Source organism: Martes martes, assembly GCF_963455335.1.
Source record: "Martes martes genome assembly, chromosome: 15".
NCBI classification, from domain to species: Eukaryota; Metazoa; Chordata; class Mammalia; order Carnivora; family Mustelidae; genus Martes; species Martes martes.
Genome location: NC_137903.1, coordinates 41,666,606 through 41,686,461, shown reverse-complemented (window position 1 = coordinate 41,686,461; position 19,856 = coordinate 41,666,606). Strand labels below are relative to the sequence as shown.

Below are 19,856 nucleotides of genomic sequence, written 5' to 3'. Positions count from 1 at the left end.
GAGAGATAATTTTAAACCCGCCCAGACTCCTTCCATATTTCCAAGTATCTTTTAAAACACCAGAGACAGAAAACAAGAAGTCCTAAAGCTGTCAGTACTGCTGGAAAGAACCAGGCAAGTTGAACAATTTAAGGTCCTCCTAGCAACAGCTACCATGTATGGAACACATGGTGTCGACATGCTTCACCTTATTTTACCTACAGGCAGGTTAAGAACCGCGCAGGGTCGTGTGGTGAGCAGACCGTGATGCCAGGATTCACACCTAGCATCTTGGCCCTCGGCCATCACAAAGTGTGTCTCTCCACTAATACCCGTATCTTCATGTATATACTTCTTATAAAGTCCTCACGTTCATTGTAGATGAGAAATCTTCTTGGAACAAAAAGTAAAGTGCCTCCCAGTGCTGGCGTGGCACTGGTATAGTCTTGGTGACTGATATTCCCAGGTAATTATACTGGCAGCCCTCGGCTTAGGGAAAGTACAGATGAAGAGAAGAGACACCAGGGAAGTTTAGAGTTATAAAGAAAACAGTATCGCACATGCTGTTTGGAGAGGACCTGAACCCTTCTCAAAGGCTCGCGTCTTCCACCCTCTCCAATTAGCTCAGGCTGTCCCCTCCCACCTCTTGGCCTGTACATTCAGCCAACCAGCAGCCAACTCAGCGTCGGGTACAGAGTGAGCCCCGGCGGGACTGCAGCGAGAGCTCGATCCTCACCCTGGAGGAGGTCGTCATAGTCGGACTTCAACCTAGCGAACGACAGGTTTACCTGATCCAAGTCATTTCGCAGAGCAATCTTGCTGGTGACCAGTTCATGGGCAAGGTCGTCATTCTCTTGTTCCAGCCTCATGCTGGCCTCCTGGAGTCTCCGGTTCTCCCTCTGCAGGAAAAGAGCAACAGCCAGAGGGAGGGGCGTTAGTGACAAGACACACTAGCAGAAAAGAACGGGACTGGCGAGGGAAAACAGGCAACGACAACAGAGTGAACTTTGGAAGGTGTAAGAAGGAGGAGGCGCGAGTGGCACAGGAAGGCAGGATTGCTGTCCAGGAAACAACAGTGAGTTAAGCCAGCGGTGCAGGTGCGGCGGTCTACCTGGTGACGGTTACAACTGTCCCTGACAGGCTGCATGGTAAAGGCTGCATTATTTAAAAAGTGCCACAAAAGGCAGAATTTCCAACACCTCCCCAATCCTGTGACGTTTCATACAGACCCAGAACACAGACACCAGCCAGCCTCTGTTTGAAACATGCACAATAATCCGACCCTTAACCTCAAGGGAAACTGCACGACACAGATGGTGTGAAATGCGGGGAAACCACTAGACGTTTCTTCACATTGTTTTCTCAGTATCACAGTTCACGTTAATTGAATATATTCAATTACAAGCACTAAATGAAGAAACATGGGTTCCAGACTTTTGCTATCAACTGACATGTTCATCCTCGGTGTAGAAATACAGTGTAGGATACTGTGTAAAAATACTTCTCTGAACACCGATGTTTGTACCGGTAAGAGTCCTTATGACAATGGCTCTAAATGTTTGTCGGAGTGCTTTGAAAAACTTCTCAACTTTAAAACTTCAAAAGATTCTTGGTAAAAGAAATTACCGAACTGTTTCTTTCCCTCTTGAACTTCCAGGAAAAAATCTAAACAAAGTCCTATGATGAAAGAGCCAAGTCACATTCTTATGAAGGAAGGAGGAAGGTCTCCCCTGAACTAAACATTATGAACCGTGGACACGCGCCATCTATTTTCAGAAGAGCAAGTCACTGTCTTTCATTCCAAAGTATCAAAAGCACTTTTTTTTTTTTTTTTTGCTACTGTTAACAGTTATAGGAGATTCAAAGAGAGCTGACAGGAAAGACTTCAATGTGATGAGATCTTCCTGTTTTTCAGATTTATACTCCTAACAGTGTTTTCTGCAAGGGTAGCAGAAACTCAGAGCAGTGGTGCACGACCAGAAGACAAATCTATGCCCAGGAAGAGAGCGTGTCATTGCGTCACATGGGGCAAAAGGACATTTACCTTCTATAGAACAACCTGGGGTTGGTTATATGGAAAAAAGAAAGCCCCATTTCTTTTTTCATTTTGTTTTTTAAAGAAGGGCTAAGAGACCAGTGGTAAGGGCAGAGCCTAAGGCTTTCACAGGGTGGAGAATCCCCCAATGGGGCCAGCAGAGAAGCTGAAGGATGAACCTGTGCTTTGACTAGAACCGCCCAACAGAGTCAACTTCTGTCTTCTCTTTTAGAAGACGAAGACTGGGACAGTTGGGGAATGCCCAAACATTTCTGAAAAAGAAGTCTACTGAAGAAGATAAAAACAGTCCCAAATCTCTTCAATGCTTTTAAGTAAATTCATGACAGAATTCCATGCGGTGTTAAAATATAAGTGAGAAATATGTAATGATCAAAGAAATGCTTAAGCCACCTCATAGGGAAAAAAAAAAAAGACAAGGAACTAGAAAGTCTCATCTTTGTAACAACATAAATAACATTAATTGTAGGTGCTGGATTATTTTTATTGTTGTCTTTGTGCTTTAAAAATGCTTCTAAGTTTTCCACAATGAATACAGAATACATGGGTTTAGAATGTTATCTAAAAAAAGTAAAGACCATTCAGAATTTCAATTCCATTGGAAGGATAAAACGCCAGAATGAGAATTTTTTTTCAAGTTCACTCCTGTTAGAAGCTCATATTCTACCTGAAACCAGACTGGATCTTCGTTTTTAAGCAAAATACGATGTAACCCATCTAAAGTGTGGCCTTGCAGGAATCCTTTCCCAAGACATTCCTGACAAGACCGTGGATGTATTTGTACGGGCACATCGCACGCATCCAGTTCTGTCTGTCCCCTCCTTCTACAGAAGTCCTAACCTCCACAGAGGTCCTAACCTCCCACAGAAGTAGCATAAAAGTTGTCATGAAAATACATGCAGAAAAGCAGCCAGGCCTCCACGGCGAAATCTTTCTATCTTTGCTGAAGCAATCGAAATTCTAGCAGGGGCACGAGACTTAGTCTTTTGCTTTGGTACATCTCAATATTACTCCTTTTCGTGGAAACAACTTGCCTACTTGTTGAAAACTCAGAATTACAAAAAAAAAAAAAAAAAAAAAAAGTTCCAGAAACTTTTCCCATCCACTTCCTCCTCGCCAGGAAGGAGTACAATGCCCAGTGGCTGCTCAGCAGGGAAGCGACTGTTCTCACCTCCAGGAGTCCCTTCCCAAGAACTCCTGGTGACAGGACTCCAGGCCCTACTCCTGAGTCAGGGTCTGAGTCCTCCTGACAACTGTACTTGCATGACTTCAAGATGCAGAGTCCCCTCGATGCTTAATGACGTTACAGTCATTTCGCCCAAGTGACAATGTTGCAGCTCAGGTTTTTCAGGTGACAGTGACACAGGCTTACAAGGGAGTTAAGATAACCCACACGCAAAGTCACATATGGAACAGTGCTTCGCTGCAAGTATGTTATAGATGGCACCAGGTGGCTCCTTCTCTCCTGATTGGAGACCAACCCCTGGTGGGTGACATTACCTAAGGAAGAGGGGAGAGATCAGCTTAGTGCTGATGGACACATGCCGTCACCACGCCTGTTGCAACTGGAACCCTTCCCTATGGACGCACAGCTAAGGGGGGAGGGGGGGGGACAGGGGAAGATCTGGGAGAAACCGTGAGTGTCTAAGCGTCCCTAAAAAGCAAAATGGCCTCAGGGGCGCCCCTACGGGCTTGGCTTTAGCGAAAAGCTTCGGTTGGGTGTGTACGCAGCAAGCAGCACAGGGCGAGTGTGACTCCTGCTTTGCACTCACAGACATGTGGGCAAGCAAGCTGTGGGGCTGAAAATGCAGTATCGTCCTCCAAAGTCTGAACCTGGGGCGGGAGGCGTCCTCAGCAGTCCTCCCAGCCCCCCAGCGGGCCAGCGAGGCACTGCCACCCACCGGGGCGGGGGTTCCTGCCAATGAACCCGCCCACGCTCGCCAAGTGTTCAAGTGAGGTGTCTTACTGGGTGGTCTTTTCCAGCCTCTCCCAAGGAGCCCACACTGCTCTCCCGCCCCTCCCTGGAACTGACTGATGGAAGAAAAAGCTTTATACTAGAACAGAGAAGAAGGTTGCATGTGGATGGGCTTCGTTCATTCTGAAAGGTCAGCAAGGGCTGCCTGCCTGAGTGCGCCTGGGGGTCAGCCCATCAGCCTATCCATGCAGAGGCAGCTGCGTGCCATGGTGTGCACAAAAGCAGATGTGCCCAGCTGCTCCGAGCCTGTCAACACCACAGGCAGCCGGCTTCCTGCTCCTCTCCGGAGAGACGGCAGGAGACCCTGCTTCCATAACCCTGGAACCGCACACTGCCCTGTTCCGCCCGTCCTCCATCCTCCAACAACTGACAGCATCCCAGCAAAAAGCAGACAACTTGCCTCGTTAGTTCCCTGCCCCCCTCCCCGGCATAAGAGCTGCACGGCTGCCGGGAGAGTTTGGTTAGTAACTTTGGGGAGGAGGATACTGCATTTTGCAGACAGACAGACGCCGGTATCACAGACATACACAGATAAATAACTTACCTCCTCAAAAGTCATAGACCAACTACCGTTTTCAATCATAGGTACAAAAGACAATTAAAAAAAAAACAGAATATCCAATGAAATTGCACACCTACTAATACAGTTATGGAATGGCAATAACAGAAGCAGACACTTGTTAACGCTGTCATTTACTCTAAGCTCTCTGTCTGCAAACATTCGCTGGAAGTAAGTTACACTTGAGGCAGCCAGTGGGCAAGTCTCAACCCAGCAAGACTACGATTCAAACTCCTCCCTCTGCACCCTGCCCTTCGCAGTCCGTGTGACGGCTGGAAAATGTTGTCTGCGGGACTATGGGCAACTTGGGTGTGAGTTGTTTACACTGTGTTATTTCAGCCGGGTGGAAGGAACTTCCTCGTATGACAAGGTCGGAAACGTTGCAAAATAGTTCATTTTCGGGCAACAGACTGAAATTGCTGGGCAGGGGAATGCTTCCAGCAGTCCTGTGAGTCTGAGGGCTGGAATGTGGGTGAAGCAGCACAAGGGATGGCGAACGTCATTTATTCCATGATGAGAGACCCGAGCAATGGGAACCAGCATTCAGAAGAAAATAAATGAAGCCTTACAGGAAAAAATGATGGGAAATGAGGCAGCTTCGTAAACTCTAGCTCAGTATTTTGGGTGTGTCATCTGCTACTATAATGAATTCTTGGCACGTGGTTTTAAAGACATTTAAGGGTCAGGAGAAAATGTTTTCCTAAAAGACCGAGTGCAATTTTATTAGCAAAAACACACTCAACTCTCCCATGCTTTCGTTTGGGCAATTCTTTCAAGAGTTGATAATTAGCATCATCAGATTTTAGCAAACAGTTTTTTGACATTCAAAGGCAAATGCCTACAGATTAAATGTTTAAATGTCTACATTGTCTGCAAATGAAGATTTGAGAGAGAAAATCTGGATACTTGAAATCATTTTATGCTCTTCCTTTACCCAATGTATCCAGTTTTATCTTTCTGGTAGAAATTTTAAAAAATTTAAATGTCAAACTAAAAACAAAATCTTGTTGGTAATAAGTAACTGGCAGTTGGCAAACCAGACTACAATTCTCCTAGCATTTAAAAAACAGTCTTTGGTTATTTCCTAGCACTGGGGTCAACAAGCTTTAAATGTAAATGGCCAGACACAAAGTATTTTAGGCTTTGCAGGCTGTATGATCTTTGTTGAGATTACTCAAACTCTGCCACTGTTGTGCAGAAGCAGTCCTAGACAGCTGATAAGTAAACAATGGGTGTGGCTGCATTCCAATAAAACTTTATTTACAAACACAGGCAGCAGGCCCATTTGTCCCTCATGCCATAGTTTGCAGATACCCTGCTCTAACATACAAATCAAATTTTTTAAAAAGCAAATGGGTTACAGATGATGTCAAAACACGTCAGTGTGACATAATTTTCTCAGTAATGCTTCTTACACAGGAAGCAAAATTTACTAAAACTTAAAAAAAATGACTAAAAATTGAATAAAAGTTTTGGAGAATTAATTCTGAAGATCATCAATAAACATACTTGGAAAATTCTTAATATGCGTCACATTCATACCTCTCTCAAGTGTTAAGTAAAACTCAATCAGTGAATAGGCATCATCAGAAGCCACCTTAGCTTCTTAGCTAATTAGCTAATTTGCTCAAGAATCCTCAATAGGGGTTAGCTTGCAACTTCCACCATCTTACAACAGGGAGTTCACTGGATTATCCACGATCAACAAGAGTGGTGGCCTTCTGAGGTCTATCGCAACGTTATCACAGGCAGATAGAAACCATGCTCTTGACTATCAGTATTCATTAAAAGCGTATTATTTCATAAATGTAAATATTTCCAAAAACCAATGACAGTTTCTGTAATGAGGAAAATTAAAAATATGTAAGTTTATTTTCATTGGTAGAAAAGAGTTTTCAAAGGTAGATTCACTTATTTTGACTTTCTGAGGAAGGAAAGGCCCCACAGAGTAAGAAAAAGGGGAAGGCTCCCCTCCCCACCCCTCCCCTCCCCGCCCAGCCCCACCCCACCCCAGGTAATTGGGCAAAATTTAAACTTCTTTCACTTGACAAGTTAAAAACAAAATGTGATGTCTGGTATAAGTTATTTCATTAGCTATAGAAGAATGGCAAATAATGTAAGTCCAATTAAGCTTTACTTCAAATATTTTGTATTATTTTTGCCCAGTATAATTAAATAGCTTCATTCTAAATTACATACAGGGATAACTGCTCTACAAAAATTAGTATGTGTAAGATGAACTTTTTGCAAACTTAAGAGGAATTACTCTCTTCCTGTTTGAATTACACTTCGATAAGAGAATTACTACTTCTAACCTCACCAAAGAAATTAAACATTCTAAATTTAATTATACTAAATGTAGATAAGATACCTGAATTAGAAATGATGCATAATACTATCTGTGTCCCGAACTCAAGAGAGTTTAAGCATTCCCGATTCTTTCTAGGATTTGCCTATCTAGAACAGGTAATAACATAATCTTCATTATGCTTTGGAAGACTCACTGAATTAATTAATTAGCTGTGCTTTCGAAGGTTTACCCCACATCTGTGCAAGTACTTAATTAAATAAGAAAAGCATACCATCTTCCAGAAGTAGAGGAAGGCTGCAGTTCTCTAAAAGGTGCTGTCAACAGATTATATTAGTAGAAAACTATCTTTCCCTAAATGGAGACAACTCAACTCCTTAAAACAGAAAACAGTATTACAATTTCTGAGGCTGGTAACTACATATTAGGGGCTTGACTAGTAATTTTTAAAACATACTAAAACAGCTACGCGTATTCCTGAATGTTTGTTTTCTGGGGGCTTGCATGAAAATGGAAATATACATGATGGATTTCTATAGACAAGTCTTTATCCTGTGTTTCCCTTCATTTCAAATTAATTTAATTAATTTACAAACCAAAGTTTCAAGTAGATAAAAACTACCACACCAATTTGGCCAGGTCAAACTTAAGAAGAGACTTAGAATAAATGTTCTATATTCCTCTTCCAATAAAGTTTCCTTTTTGAGTCTTGGAACGTAGTCAAGAAGATCGGCAGAAAGAGCACACCAAATCCTGCAGGAAGCCATTACAGAGCTGATTTTCAAATGCAAATGGAAGCCAAGACCAGGTAGCCTGGTGTGTACACAAATTTATACAGGTCTACGTTTTAGTATATGTGCTGCCGAAGCGAGCACTATACAGGTCTACGTTTGTGTGCATCCATATTTATATGTGAAAATGAATGTGTCACCCACTGTTGGCCTTTCCCCTATAAATATGAATACACACAGGATTTATAATCATTAATTAGCTCCAAATCTGACAGAAGGTCTCCCTCCCACAAGTACGGCTTCTGCACAGGCTTCTCTTGCATGACTTGAAATTTATGAAAAGAAGATGGTGGGTTGGATGCCATTCCCCTTGAAACATTTTGCGTGGATCTTTTTTTGGGGGGATATAATTCACATATTATAAATTTCACCTTTTTAAAATGTACAATTCAGTGGTTTTAGTACATTCACAACATTGGGCAACCAACTGTCTTGTTCAAGAACGTTTTTGTGTTTAGGGCTCTAAAATTTACCAACATAATTCATCTCTTTCTTCATGGTTGAGATTTAAGTGTTAGATATAGGGGAGTATAGTGACATCACTTGAAAACGTAGATATCGGCATCTGTCATAAAATTAAAACACATACTTGGATAGATACAGCAAGAACGTGATGGCTCAGGGCTGCCTCTGCATTGCTGGGTCTTTCAGCCCACCTCTGGCTTCCACGCAAGGGGCCTTTTTGTATGCCAAGGGAAACAGCATCAAACTGAAAAATCTCTTAGAACATTTTATTGTATGACATTTCTGGGCCTTTAAAAAAAAATTGACACAACTTTCCTAACTCCCTTGACATCGTGTGAGCTAGGGGTAGACATGGCATTTTAAGTAGTACAGACCTTCATGGGGGAGGAGGGCTTGTTAGTGAACTGGTCTAAGTTCTGACTTGATGCCCACAAAGATCTTCCCAAGTTATTCTTAAGAATTTGCACAACTAGGTTCCCAGTCCAAGATCTACAAGTTATAATGTGCTCATTCCAGGGACACAGATCTTATTCTTGACAGGATTAAATTTAGAAGAGGCTAAGAGGTATTTCTCGAACACCTTCCTACTTTAAGTTCATTATAATTAGTTTCTTAAACTAGATATCGAGTATCTGAAAGAACAAGCCTGGTGATGGTTGGAAACTATGTTGCCAACTATCACCTTGAAAATATATTTGAGGACTATAACTTTACCAAGTATATGTAATATTTAGACATTATTAAAAGGGTACAGAAATACTAGATGTATGGACAAGCTATTACAGTAAGATAAAAGAAATAGTTATAGGGCATATCTGATATGCGTAAGTTAAAAGGAATATCTGGGGGCGCCTGGGTGGCTCAGTGGGTTAGAGCCTCTGCTTTCGGCTCAGGTCATGATCCCAGGGTCCTGGGATCGAGCCCCGCATCGGGCTCTCTGCTCAGTGGGGAGCCTGCTTCCTCCTCTCTCTCTGCCTGCCTCTCTGACTACTTGTGATCTCTGTCTGTCAAATAAATAAATTTAAAAAATAAAAAAATAAAAAAAAATTAAAGGAGTATCTGTTTTCAAAACAAAACAAAGTTTAATTCTACTTTGGTCCCTAAGTAAAATGTGAACACACTGAAAGTCTTACGTGTGGGAAGTACTCTTTAACAAATAATATGTACTGTATTGTTCACACGTATCTACTTTGATGTGAAAAGGATTTACGAAACAGTACCAAGTTCAGTCCCAGACTGATTTTAAATATATGATTTTAGTCTTTCGTTGCCTTCTCTTCTATTTTAAAGTACTCTTCCCAGATTTTATTTGTAATGATGGTAAGTAAGAAAATTAGAATGATCATCGAAGCAGCAGGAGGGCTTCATTTAGGATCCTTAAGAATATTTTTAAATTGCTGCTTCAAGCCTTCCTAAAGCGACATGTGACAGGAGTTACATTGAAACTGGTTTTATTGAGGGGGCTGGTGGTGGTGGCAATGAGCCTCAAACCTCATTCTGTGAGTGCCTTGCGGGTTAATAGGTATCTACCAGAGCAGTACGTGGGCTCTTCTTACCAGTTCTTTCGCCCGTTCTAGAAACAAGGGGAGAGGCATATTGCTGTCAGGCTACTGGGGAGCAACCCTTGGGAGAAATGAGAAGATAAGCGAGGGACTGGTAGAGCAGATCCACGAGAGGGGATGTTATTCTAGTAATAATGTTATTAGCCTCAAAAGGCTAATAACAACCATTTACTGAACACCAGCTATGTGCGAGGCACTTCACACACGACATCCCTCATCTTCACAGGAGCCCTTTAAGGAGATGTTTAAGCTCCTGCATGTTTTACAGATGAGGAAGAAGCATGATAACTAGCCCAGTGCTGAATACCTTTAATACCTATCCCACACTGAGCAACGGGATAGGTATTAACCCGCCCCCCCATGTGTTTAACAAATCCTGTGTTGTTGTTTTTTTTTTCTTCCTGGAAAGGCAAAATTTGAACTCAGGTCTGACTACAAAATCCACATACTGCTGCCATGCCCCACTCTGCTCCACGGAAGAGAGAAGAGGTACTGTGACTCCAGCTGCCCCTGGTGATTTCTCCGACCACGTGAGGGCCACTCGAGTTACAAGAGCGGCAGTCATCCCGCTGTGGGACTTTCATTAACAATGCCACCTCAGTACTTTTCCTGGAAGGATATTTTAGCATTGGTGGTGCTCAGTGTGAAAATACAATATTCTCTAATCCCAGGGTTACTGATGTGAAGACAGAGGGAATCGTTAGGCATCTGAGGAATTAAAATATGTTCAAGGGAGACGATAAAATGTCAGCTGGAAAAAATAAGTTCAAAATCAGTGTTTCTGCAGCACTGCATCATGGGAACGGCGTTGCTAACTACCACGGAAGAGATCTATTCACATGAATGGCCCAATTTTTTTTTTAAATACTACAGTTAACTAGGATATTAAACTGAAATCAGGTTTGATTCTGAAACTGCAAACTGTACTGAAATGTCACTGTCACTCAGATTTGTGGAAATAAATGTTGCAACAAACACCGTCACTGTGCTCCATTAACCTTTGTGGGCTTTATTTTTCCTTCCAAATGAGTTTGTATGTTTAACAGTCGCTACAGAAAGAGGAAAGTCTGAAACATTCTTGTGCCAGGCTCGGAACAGTTCACCTTCTAAAAGTCTTTGTGGACGTGACCGTGCACAGCTAACACGGTCCTTTGCCACTTTCCTTGTTTTCTCATTTTTGAAAGTAGTCGATAGCCACTTTCTCTCTTTCTTTTTCCCTCTCTTTCTCTCAGCTTCTTATGAAGATTCCAAGTAAAAATGCAACAGGTGGAGTTTCCTACAAATATACAAACTGAAAGAAAAGAAATATTACGGTTGGCGACTCAAGAGTTTCTTGAAATGAAAACATACCTGGACATTAATCATGGTCAGGGAGCGTCTGAGTCAATCAAGAAGGAAAGGGGGGGTGAGCTGGCCACTACTGTTCCTTCGGGGTTCAGAAGGCACTTGGCTCTCATGGGTGACCCACACCTCCCCTACCTTGTATCTATCCATTGGGTCTTCCTGCTGCAGCTGACTCTCCCGCATTGTCTGATACTCTTTCTCATATTTCTTCAGTTTCTTGGTTGGTACCTACAGGGATTTAGAAGAGAAGCATGTTAGACAAGGACGTGATTTGGGAAAACATTTTCTGATACGGTGGCCAATTAAGTCTCTGGCATTCTAAGGGCGCACACCCGACTCAAAGTCGCAGCGAAGGGCTAGATCTGAGGTCAGGAACCTGCAAACTTTTTCTGCCAAGGCCTAGATAGTGTATTGTAGGCTCTGTGGGCCCAGCAGTCTAGGTCACAGCTACTCCACTCTGTTGTCACTGCAGAGAAGTGGCTGTCATTAGTAATACGTAAACAAATGAGAGTGGCCATGTTCCATGGAACTTCATAAACGTCCATTTCTGTGCTGCAACATGCTGTTTCTTGTAAATGTACTGAACGGTGCTATTAATTCTAACTACTTTTCGGTAAAATTCATTCATAGTCTTCCACCATGTTGAAAAGGAAAATTATTTTATAAAAGGAAAAAACTGAGCAACAAAAGTATTTTTAAATAGAGTCAGTATACTGTACCCCAGAGAAAGAAGATTCTTAAGGCTGTCACTGAAACTCCCTACAAACAGAATCGCTGTGCTGTGTGAGATAATAGATCATCTAAACAACTCATCTGTTTCTTACCAAAATTGTGTCATCTTTAAAAGACAGCAGTCTACTGTTTTATGGAGAAAAAAAAAAGACTAAGACTTACAGAATCTTAGAATTCTAAAAATAAACAAGTAAGAGTAACACAGAATAAAGGTCAAAGAATTTGGCCCTAGACAGATCAGGGTCTGAACACCTCCTATTTTTTTCTTTTTATTAACTCTGAAACCTTTTGGCAAATCAGTACTTAACCTCTCATGGTCTGAGTTTCTTCATCTGTAAAACGGCAGGCAAACAAATTTCCGCTTCATAATAGCTGTCAGGAGAATTAAATGCTATAAACAGGCGAAGTATCTAAAATACTGCCCATTTCCTGGAGATTTTTTTTTTAAGTATTCAATAAAATTAATGTATTATCATCAGTGATCCGTGTAATAGATTAGGTCCACTTCTAGGCTTTCCCTGGATAATCAAAATTATATAATTCCTTTCAACATCAAAATCTTTATTTAATGTTTAGGTGCTAAAGTAAGTGACTTGAAATGAGGAAAAAGTTTATCTAATTTTTTAAAAGACAACAGATGTGTTATTTTGCTGGATTCTTGGGGACTTGAAGGTAAAGATGTGTTGATGCTTAGTAACCGTTGTCATGAGACCTACCTAAGTCCTCGGCCCACAGGAGGCTCTCAGTAGACTGTTTCTTGTCGAGGACAAGATTTGGTATTTAGAAAACATGTAATGTGTGTGTAAGAATCTGGCCAGAGAATTTGTTCAATAAAAAGCAAAGACGCAAAAAAAAAAAAAAAAAAAAAAAAAAAAGCAAAGACGCCATATGTCATGCCCCTTTGTATTCTAATGACTCTGCTCTTCCATCCAGGAGCATTCTCAGGTACTGGAATTACCTGCTTCTCACCACAACGGGGAAATTTCACAAACTCATTCCCAACTGGAGACCGTGGAAATCATTCCACAACCACATGATGACAACATTCATCTGGCCGATGGGGGAGCCTCCCCAGTGAAACAAAGAGGATGGACGGTTTTCAGGGCGTAACTGAATTGCAAAACCACCGCCAAACATGGTCACGAGAAAGTAACTTCTCATTAACCATCTCCAGAGACCTTCACCCGTGCACCAGGACGAACCCGTGTGCAAAAGCCCACCTGTGGGCCTCACGATCATCAGACAGACCAGGAAAATAAATACACGTGGTCATGTGACAACAGAATAGGAGCAACAACATTATTTCTTCTTGACTTTACTAGGGGGCCTCAGTTTCTTCCAGCTGTCTTTTCTCCGTATATATTCATCATTTGCTCAGAAAACCAAAAACACTCTTTTTTTTTTTTTTAATTTTATTTAGTTACCTGACAGAGAGAGATCACAAGTAGGCAGAGAGGCAGGCAGAGAGAGAGAGAGAGAAGGGGAAGCAGGCTCCCTGCTGAGCAAAGAGCCTGATGCGGGGCTCGATCCCAGGACCCTGAGATCATGACCCGAGCCAAAGGCAGAGGCTTTAACCCACTGAGTCACCCAGGCACCTAACCAAAAACACTTTTAAGATGACGTGGTTTGAGTCCCTAGCACTGAAGGAGCCTGGAGCCGAGGACAAAGGGAAAAAGTCTCAGAGTTCTAAGCAGGGACAGGTGTTTCCAAGGCATTCCTAAGAACAGGATCGAGGGAGAAGTGAGAACTGTGCGGAGGCTACTGTGAAGCCATTTACCCAACCAGAAGTAGGTCAGCATCCCTGCAACTGACATGGGCCCTGAGCGGTACACCCGGCTGGACATCAGGCCTGTGTGGGAGTATTTTCTACTGGCTCTAAAATGGACCCATTCGGCAATGACTGCATTACACACTGCAACCTTATTTCTAGAGAATTTCTTCTAAAACCATATTTTTAAAATTCGAAGTGTTACAGAATTTTTTTTCCATGTAAAAAAAGGTCCTTTAAAAGTCAATCTTGCTACTTATGTTAAGAGGTTCCTTTCAATGTGAAATTTTTTAAAAAAACGCATTAAACACCCTCAATACGCTAATCCTTTCCCATCTGGCTGAGATGCTAGGATGTTTGGCTTCATCTTGTTCAGGGAAACAGAGCAGGTTCCCAGAACAATATGTTGCTAGGAAACCTGCCAAGCTTATTTATCTGGTGCTGTGGGGTGACACTGAGCATCCACCTGTGATTGGCACAAAGTGAGGGGGGCGAGAGGGAAGGAGGATGGTGAGCTGATATGAAACTGTTATTTATGAGATAATCAAAGAACATAGGCTGTCACGGTGTTTAAAGCTGTATTTCAGGACAAAATCGATTTTATTTTAGGGACTGTAATATTGAGCTTGAAATGTTTCTTAGCGGAGCAAGGAATAAAATACCTCTTTAGTATGTAGTTTTAATTAAAAGAACAGAAAGTCATTAAGAATTACTAGAATTGACCCAATTATTATCTCAAGAGTAATACAGGTATGTCTCCCCTTAAGTTAAATATTTTTAATATAACTGTGCACTTGAAGAATCACTGATCCTTTCAAATGTTTACCTAACTGGGGGTGAGGGAGCTTCTTCCAATACACTGTCCAACCTCTACCCACCCAATACCTCCTATTTGACTAAATTCAGGAAATGTGCTCAAAGAATCCACAACTATTTGATAAGTGCAACTGAAAACGAGCATTCACCAACTCAAAATGGTATTTATTAAAAACAAACAACCCCAAAAGAGAAAAACTCTGGCAAGACAATCCCCAGTATGTATGATAGCAACCATTTTAAATAATCAGCCAAGACCTGACATTTTGGACTTGACAACTGCATTTGAGGAAGTCAGCATTTAAAATAGAAGCAGTGTTTTAATGTTTTGAATATTTCACGGTATTTAGATTATTTCACAATATGTTGAACCCTGACATTTAAATTCATAACATAACCATTTACTTAGAATTTGTAAGCTGGAGCTGGAAGGACCTTTGGAGACCGTCTGTCGGGTATGATCCCTGTCTTCAGAATGAGAAAAGTGAACCCAACATGGCTGAGAACACTGAACTGAGACGCCCTTAGTGGCAGAGTGATCTGGGGTTATCTGGAATGTCTGGAATATGGGTGGGTCCGCTGTCTCCCTGGCCTGTACTCCCTTCTGGTACTGGGCTGTCAAGAGAAGTGTATTTCCCAATATTCCTTTAGTCATGTGAATGCCATTTTCATTTTTTTTCCCTGCCATATCCAAACACATTTTTCTATGATTTTTCCTTAAATCAACTGATTTTCTTACACAATTTTACAAGAAAAATATTTTGGAAGCAAGAGTCGATACAGACAACTATGGCAGACAAAAAAAATGCCCCCCTGCCAAGATGTCTGCATCCTAATGCCCAGAAACTCTGAATATGCTTCCTTCCATGGCAAAATGGATTCTGTAGACGTGCTTGAGATTAAGGACCTCGAGATGGGGAAATGATCTTAGGACTTTCTGAGTGGGCCCAACAAAATCCTACAAGTCATTGAAAGAGGAGAACTTTCGGGGCAGGTGGGTGGCTCAGCTGGTTAAGCACCGGCCTTCAGCTCAGGTCGCGATCCCAGGGTCCTGGGATCGAGCCCAACGCTTTGGGCTCCCTGCTCAGCAGGGAGACTGCTTCTCCCATTCCCTCTCCCCCTCCTCCGCCCTCGTTCTTTCTCTCTCTCTCTCTCTTTTTCTCTTTCTCTCAAATAAATGAAATGTAAGAAAAAAAAAAAAGAGGAAACTTCTCCAGATTTCAGTCAGAGGAGATGTGACTACTGAAGAAAAGCCAAAGAAATTCCATGTTGCTGGCTTTGAAGATGGAGGAGGAAGTGAACGTGGGGAGCCTCTAGAAGCTGGAAAAGGTGAGAAGAGCTTTCAGACAGGAATGCAGCCCCGCCGACACCTTAATGTTAGCCCTGATGAAACTGGTCAGACTTCTAACCTACAGAACTGTAAAATAATAAATGTAGAAAGCTCTTCAAAGCCTCTAAATCTGTAGTTATTTGTTGGGGTAACAAGAGGAAACGAATCCAATAACTTATTACAAATCATAACAACTATCAATTAAACTACCAAATGTTTACATACAAAACTCAGTTGAAAGTCTTCACACTTTTGCTGAAAGCAAGATTAAAGAAACTTCCTGCCCCCTTCATTTTACAACCAACTGCAAATTATGTCAATATGAAAAAACGTGGATACTGTCAGCTCTGGTGTTAACCAACAGCAGAATAGCAGTAAGCAGAAGATAAAAACAACTCCATCCCAGCCAGTGTGTGGATTCATTCAGTCCCTTCCTGGCTTCTCCCTCTTACCACTAAACGGCAGCTAGGTGTGGCATTTCTTAAATTGTACTTGGTTTTTGCTAAGGATCGGCACAATGTCCCCTACTATTTTCTACTACATTTTATCATATTCCATTTTTGAAATGCCTATTCAGACCTTCTAAGACAATTTCATGAGCAGGACTTGAAGGACACGCACTCAATCAAGGAGGCTCTTTCATCGACTCCCCTGACGCTCATACGCACAGGTCTGTAATACTGAATCCCTAGGGAGGCTCTCTTAACTCCTGTCCTGGTCACCAATGCGGTCACCAATGCAGTCACCCGCCATGACTGATGAAAGGGGGTCCTATTCAGCTGTTACCAGAAAATACACAGACAAGAGCTTTAGGAACTTCAGGGAAAGGGGCGGCGGGGGTGTTCAGGGAGTGGTGGGAGAAGCTCCACGGTGACCCTGGGTTAACAGGCAAGGAGAAAGCACAGTAGCTGCGAATTTGCTTTACTCTTTCTCTCAAAGTTCACCATGCCATCATGCTGGCCTCAGTCGGAGATGTGGGAGAGGAAGACTGAGAAATATGCTCATCTTTCTTTTCCCATGCCCTCCCTCTTTTCATCTAAAGCGTGAGTTTATTTTTATATAGGACTCTGATAGAATGAAAATATGTGTGTGTACAGTTTTTTATTGTATATCAATTACTTTTTGGTGGACTTGCCTTAAGAATCTTTATCTCACTAATGATACCTAGTTGGGTTATCACCTTATTTTTACTCTTAGTACACTGAGTACTCCTTACTAATACTTGAATGTCATGTGCTTTAGTTATTTTTAATAAAACATACTTCTTCTCTTACATACATGATTTGGTTAGGTTTCCTGATTATCAAATGTGATCTTTATACATTAAAGAGTTTAGATGTCTTTTAAAACAGCACAGATCTTAAACTCTGCATTGCAACTAAAGGGGTAACAGAACTCTGAAACAACCCATTATATATATTAACCTAAGGGAAAGTTACACGCAGACAAGAGAAAAATGACACAGCACAGCTGAAGATAACTGTGGAGAGTTTTCGACCTGGTTTACAATCTGCGCTGTATATGGCATGATTTGGGACATATGCTGGTCTTATGGAACAGTGCATCAATTCTGTGAAAAGTAGATTCCGAAGTTAACTAGAGAAAAGAAACTAGGAGCTACTAGTGCTTCTTAAGGTGGGAGTACTACTGGCATTTTGGGTGGAATGATTTGGGGTTGCATTAGAACCCCCGCTAGCATCTTTTCCGAGTCCCTAGTATCCTTGCCCCATTTATGATGTCACCTGTTAAATGTGGGTAGTGCCCTCTGGTCATTGGTACAATGAAGATGCCCACACGACTTTTCAAAGACGGAGGGGAGGGCGCTAGGGGATGGGAGACAGGCAGGGTAGCCACTCGAGAAAAAGTGGGATGTGTGCAGAAAACCTCTGCGTGGTGCTGTCCGGAGAGACAAGCGGAGGCCCGCCCGCACGGGAGGTCTTCAGCCCCACTGCACATGCTCTGATGCTGCTTCCTTCTGTTCTGTGTTTGAGCAACAGTAATTGGCACAAAGAGAAACACAAAGTGCCTGCATGTCAAAGAATTCCCTATCAGGGTTAAAGCTGTAATTTAGAAAATTACATATTTAAGCCTCTCAACAACTCTGTGAGGTATTATTTGGATTTTATAAATAAGAAGCCTGAAGAGAGGTAACTTTCCAAGGTCATGTGGCTAATAAACAGAGATGCAGACCCCCAGGTACCCCCAACCTCTGTCCTCTTGGACCACTTTGCTCTCCTGCCCGGACCGCAAAGGTAGAGCACCTCAAGGAGCTGACATCCACGTGCGGTGCCGAGTATGTGTCTAATGAGTGTGGGGAAAGGCTTATCAGTGCATACAGTTATAAAAGGTACAAGAAGAAATTTGTTGGGGGGCGGGGAGGAGCTCCTTGGGGAGGAGGATTTTCATTATGACTGGTTTATGTCAGCTTTCTTGCCTAGTTAAAAAATCGAATTTCCCCTGTGCTGAATTTTAACAGGGGGCTAGTCCCTTGTCAGAGCTATTATTCAAAACTTGATGAATCTGCTTCTCTATTTCAAAAATAAAAGATACAAAAATATTTGTTATTGGATGCAAATGCTGGCAAAGCAGATCACTATTTAAAAAAGAAAAAAGGCTGCCAAGATCAGTTTAATATCTTCCTGATGGTCAGGAGTCTGAGAGCCTAAAAAATTGATAAGCCAAAGGTACTAGAAATTATGTATTGCTCTTGCTCACTTCAGATAATTTCTTAGGAAGAATATAAGTGATCCCATTCTAATATATTAATCATTAGAGGAAAAAGTAGATAACTCTGGCACCGTATTTCCTGGTGATTTGGAGTTGTAGGGGGCTGAGGGTTTCCAGCTCAGAATCAGTTCTGCAATGGCCTGTCAAGATCTGGATAGAAAATGGATCAGTGGCAAACAAAACTGCAGTAGCCTCAATTCTTTGGAAGAAAGAGGGAGGGAGTCCAGCGAAGAAGAGGGGCCATGTCCTATTAGGGTTCACTTAATCCTCTTCCTACTGTTCAGCAAGAGAAGCTACTTTGACTCTTCTTGAGCTTTTAGCAGTAGGAGGAGGGGGAACAGAGTCAATGATACTTTGCTCCATGAGACTGGGTGGGGCAACTTTCAGAGTCTGTAAGAACCTATAAACGATTATTAATTATATTCTTTTTAAATTGAGATATGGTTGGCATAAACCTAAGTTTCACGTGTATGATATAATGATTCAGTATTTGTAGATATTAAATGATATGATGATCACCTCAGTAAGTCTACGTATCATCTGTCTCCTATAGAGTTACAAAAATTATTTTTATGTGATGAGAACTTGGGGAGATTTACTCTCTTAGGTTAGGAAGTTTCAAATGTGCAATGCAGCATTATTAACAACACTTGCCATGCTGTGCATTACTTCCCCTAAGGACTTATTTTATAACTGGGAGTTTGTACCTTGTGACCCCCTGTACCCATTTCACCCCCCCCTCCACCCCACCACCCCCACAAGTTGTACTCTAATAAGGAATATAATGGCTTAAGGGGGTGGGGACAAGGAAAGTACTTATGTCTTGGAACACTAACATAACTTCTAAGGCTTATAGATATCAAGTTACTCGGCATCCTCTTCCCGAATCCACACACTACATACAGACTGTAGTGCTGCCTTTGCTCCATCTCATCCAGCGCGTTGGGCTTTCCAATTACTCCAGCCCAATGGTGCACACACCCGTGACAGACTCCTGGACTCATTAATGAGTAATTATATGATGTGACTCACTTTCCAGCATTCTCAGCTCACTCCAGAACGTAGTATGCCCATCAAAGGATCTATGGAAACTTCTGAAATACCAATCTCTATTTTCCTTACCACACTCTAACATGAGCTGTCTGCTCCCCATGCTGTAGCAAATTTAAGAAACCATGGCATTTTATAGAAGCTGCTTCACTGCTCATTTCTAATTTTTCATCTCCAGTCCTATGAATCTAATCTCGTGTACTTTTTTTTATGGAACTCCTTGGTATTCTGCTTGAGCTTTCCTATCAATAAGTGATATCTGGAGGTGGAGTAATTTCTTTACTACTCAAATGTTGACAACTCCTATTTTATAGTTTCCAGCCCAGGACTGCTACTGAGCTCAACCTACCTATCCCCCTGCTTACTTCGTAACATCTTTTAGATATTTCACTTAGGA

The 19,856-nt window shown here is 42.0% G+C and overlaps 1 protein-coding gene across 7 annotated transcripts in view; it reads right to left on the bottom strand.

Moving 5' to 3' along the window:
- The window catches only part of RABGAP1L (RAB GTPase activating protein 1 like), a 757,100-nt gene that overhangs the window by 19,078 nt on the left and 718,166 nt on the right, over positions 1-19,856 (bottom strand). For 3 of the 7 annotated variants that reach the window (XM_080824387.1, XM_080824389.1, XM_080824390.1), the window contains 2 exons: positions 11,172-11,264; positions 768-878 (listed from right to left, as the gene is read on the bottom strand). In XM_080824387.1, coding sequence (XP_080680513.1) covers positions 768-878; positions 11,172-11,264 — 204 coding nt within the window. Of the gene's footprint in view, positions 1-767; positions 879-4,551; positions 4,896-10,673; positions 10,984-11,171; positions 11,265-19,856 lie in introns of those variants that run through there. The other 4 variants (XM_080824388.1, XM_080824392.1, XM_080824391.1 and 1 more) reach the window with 3 other exon arrangements.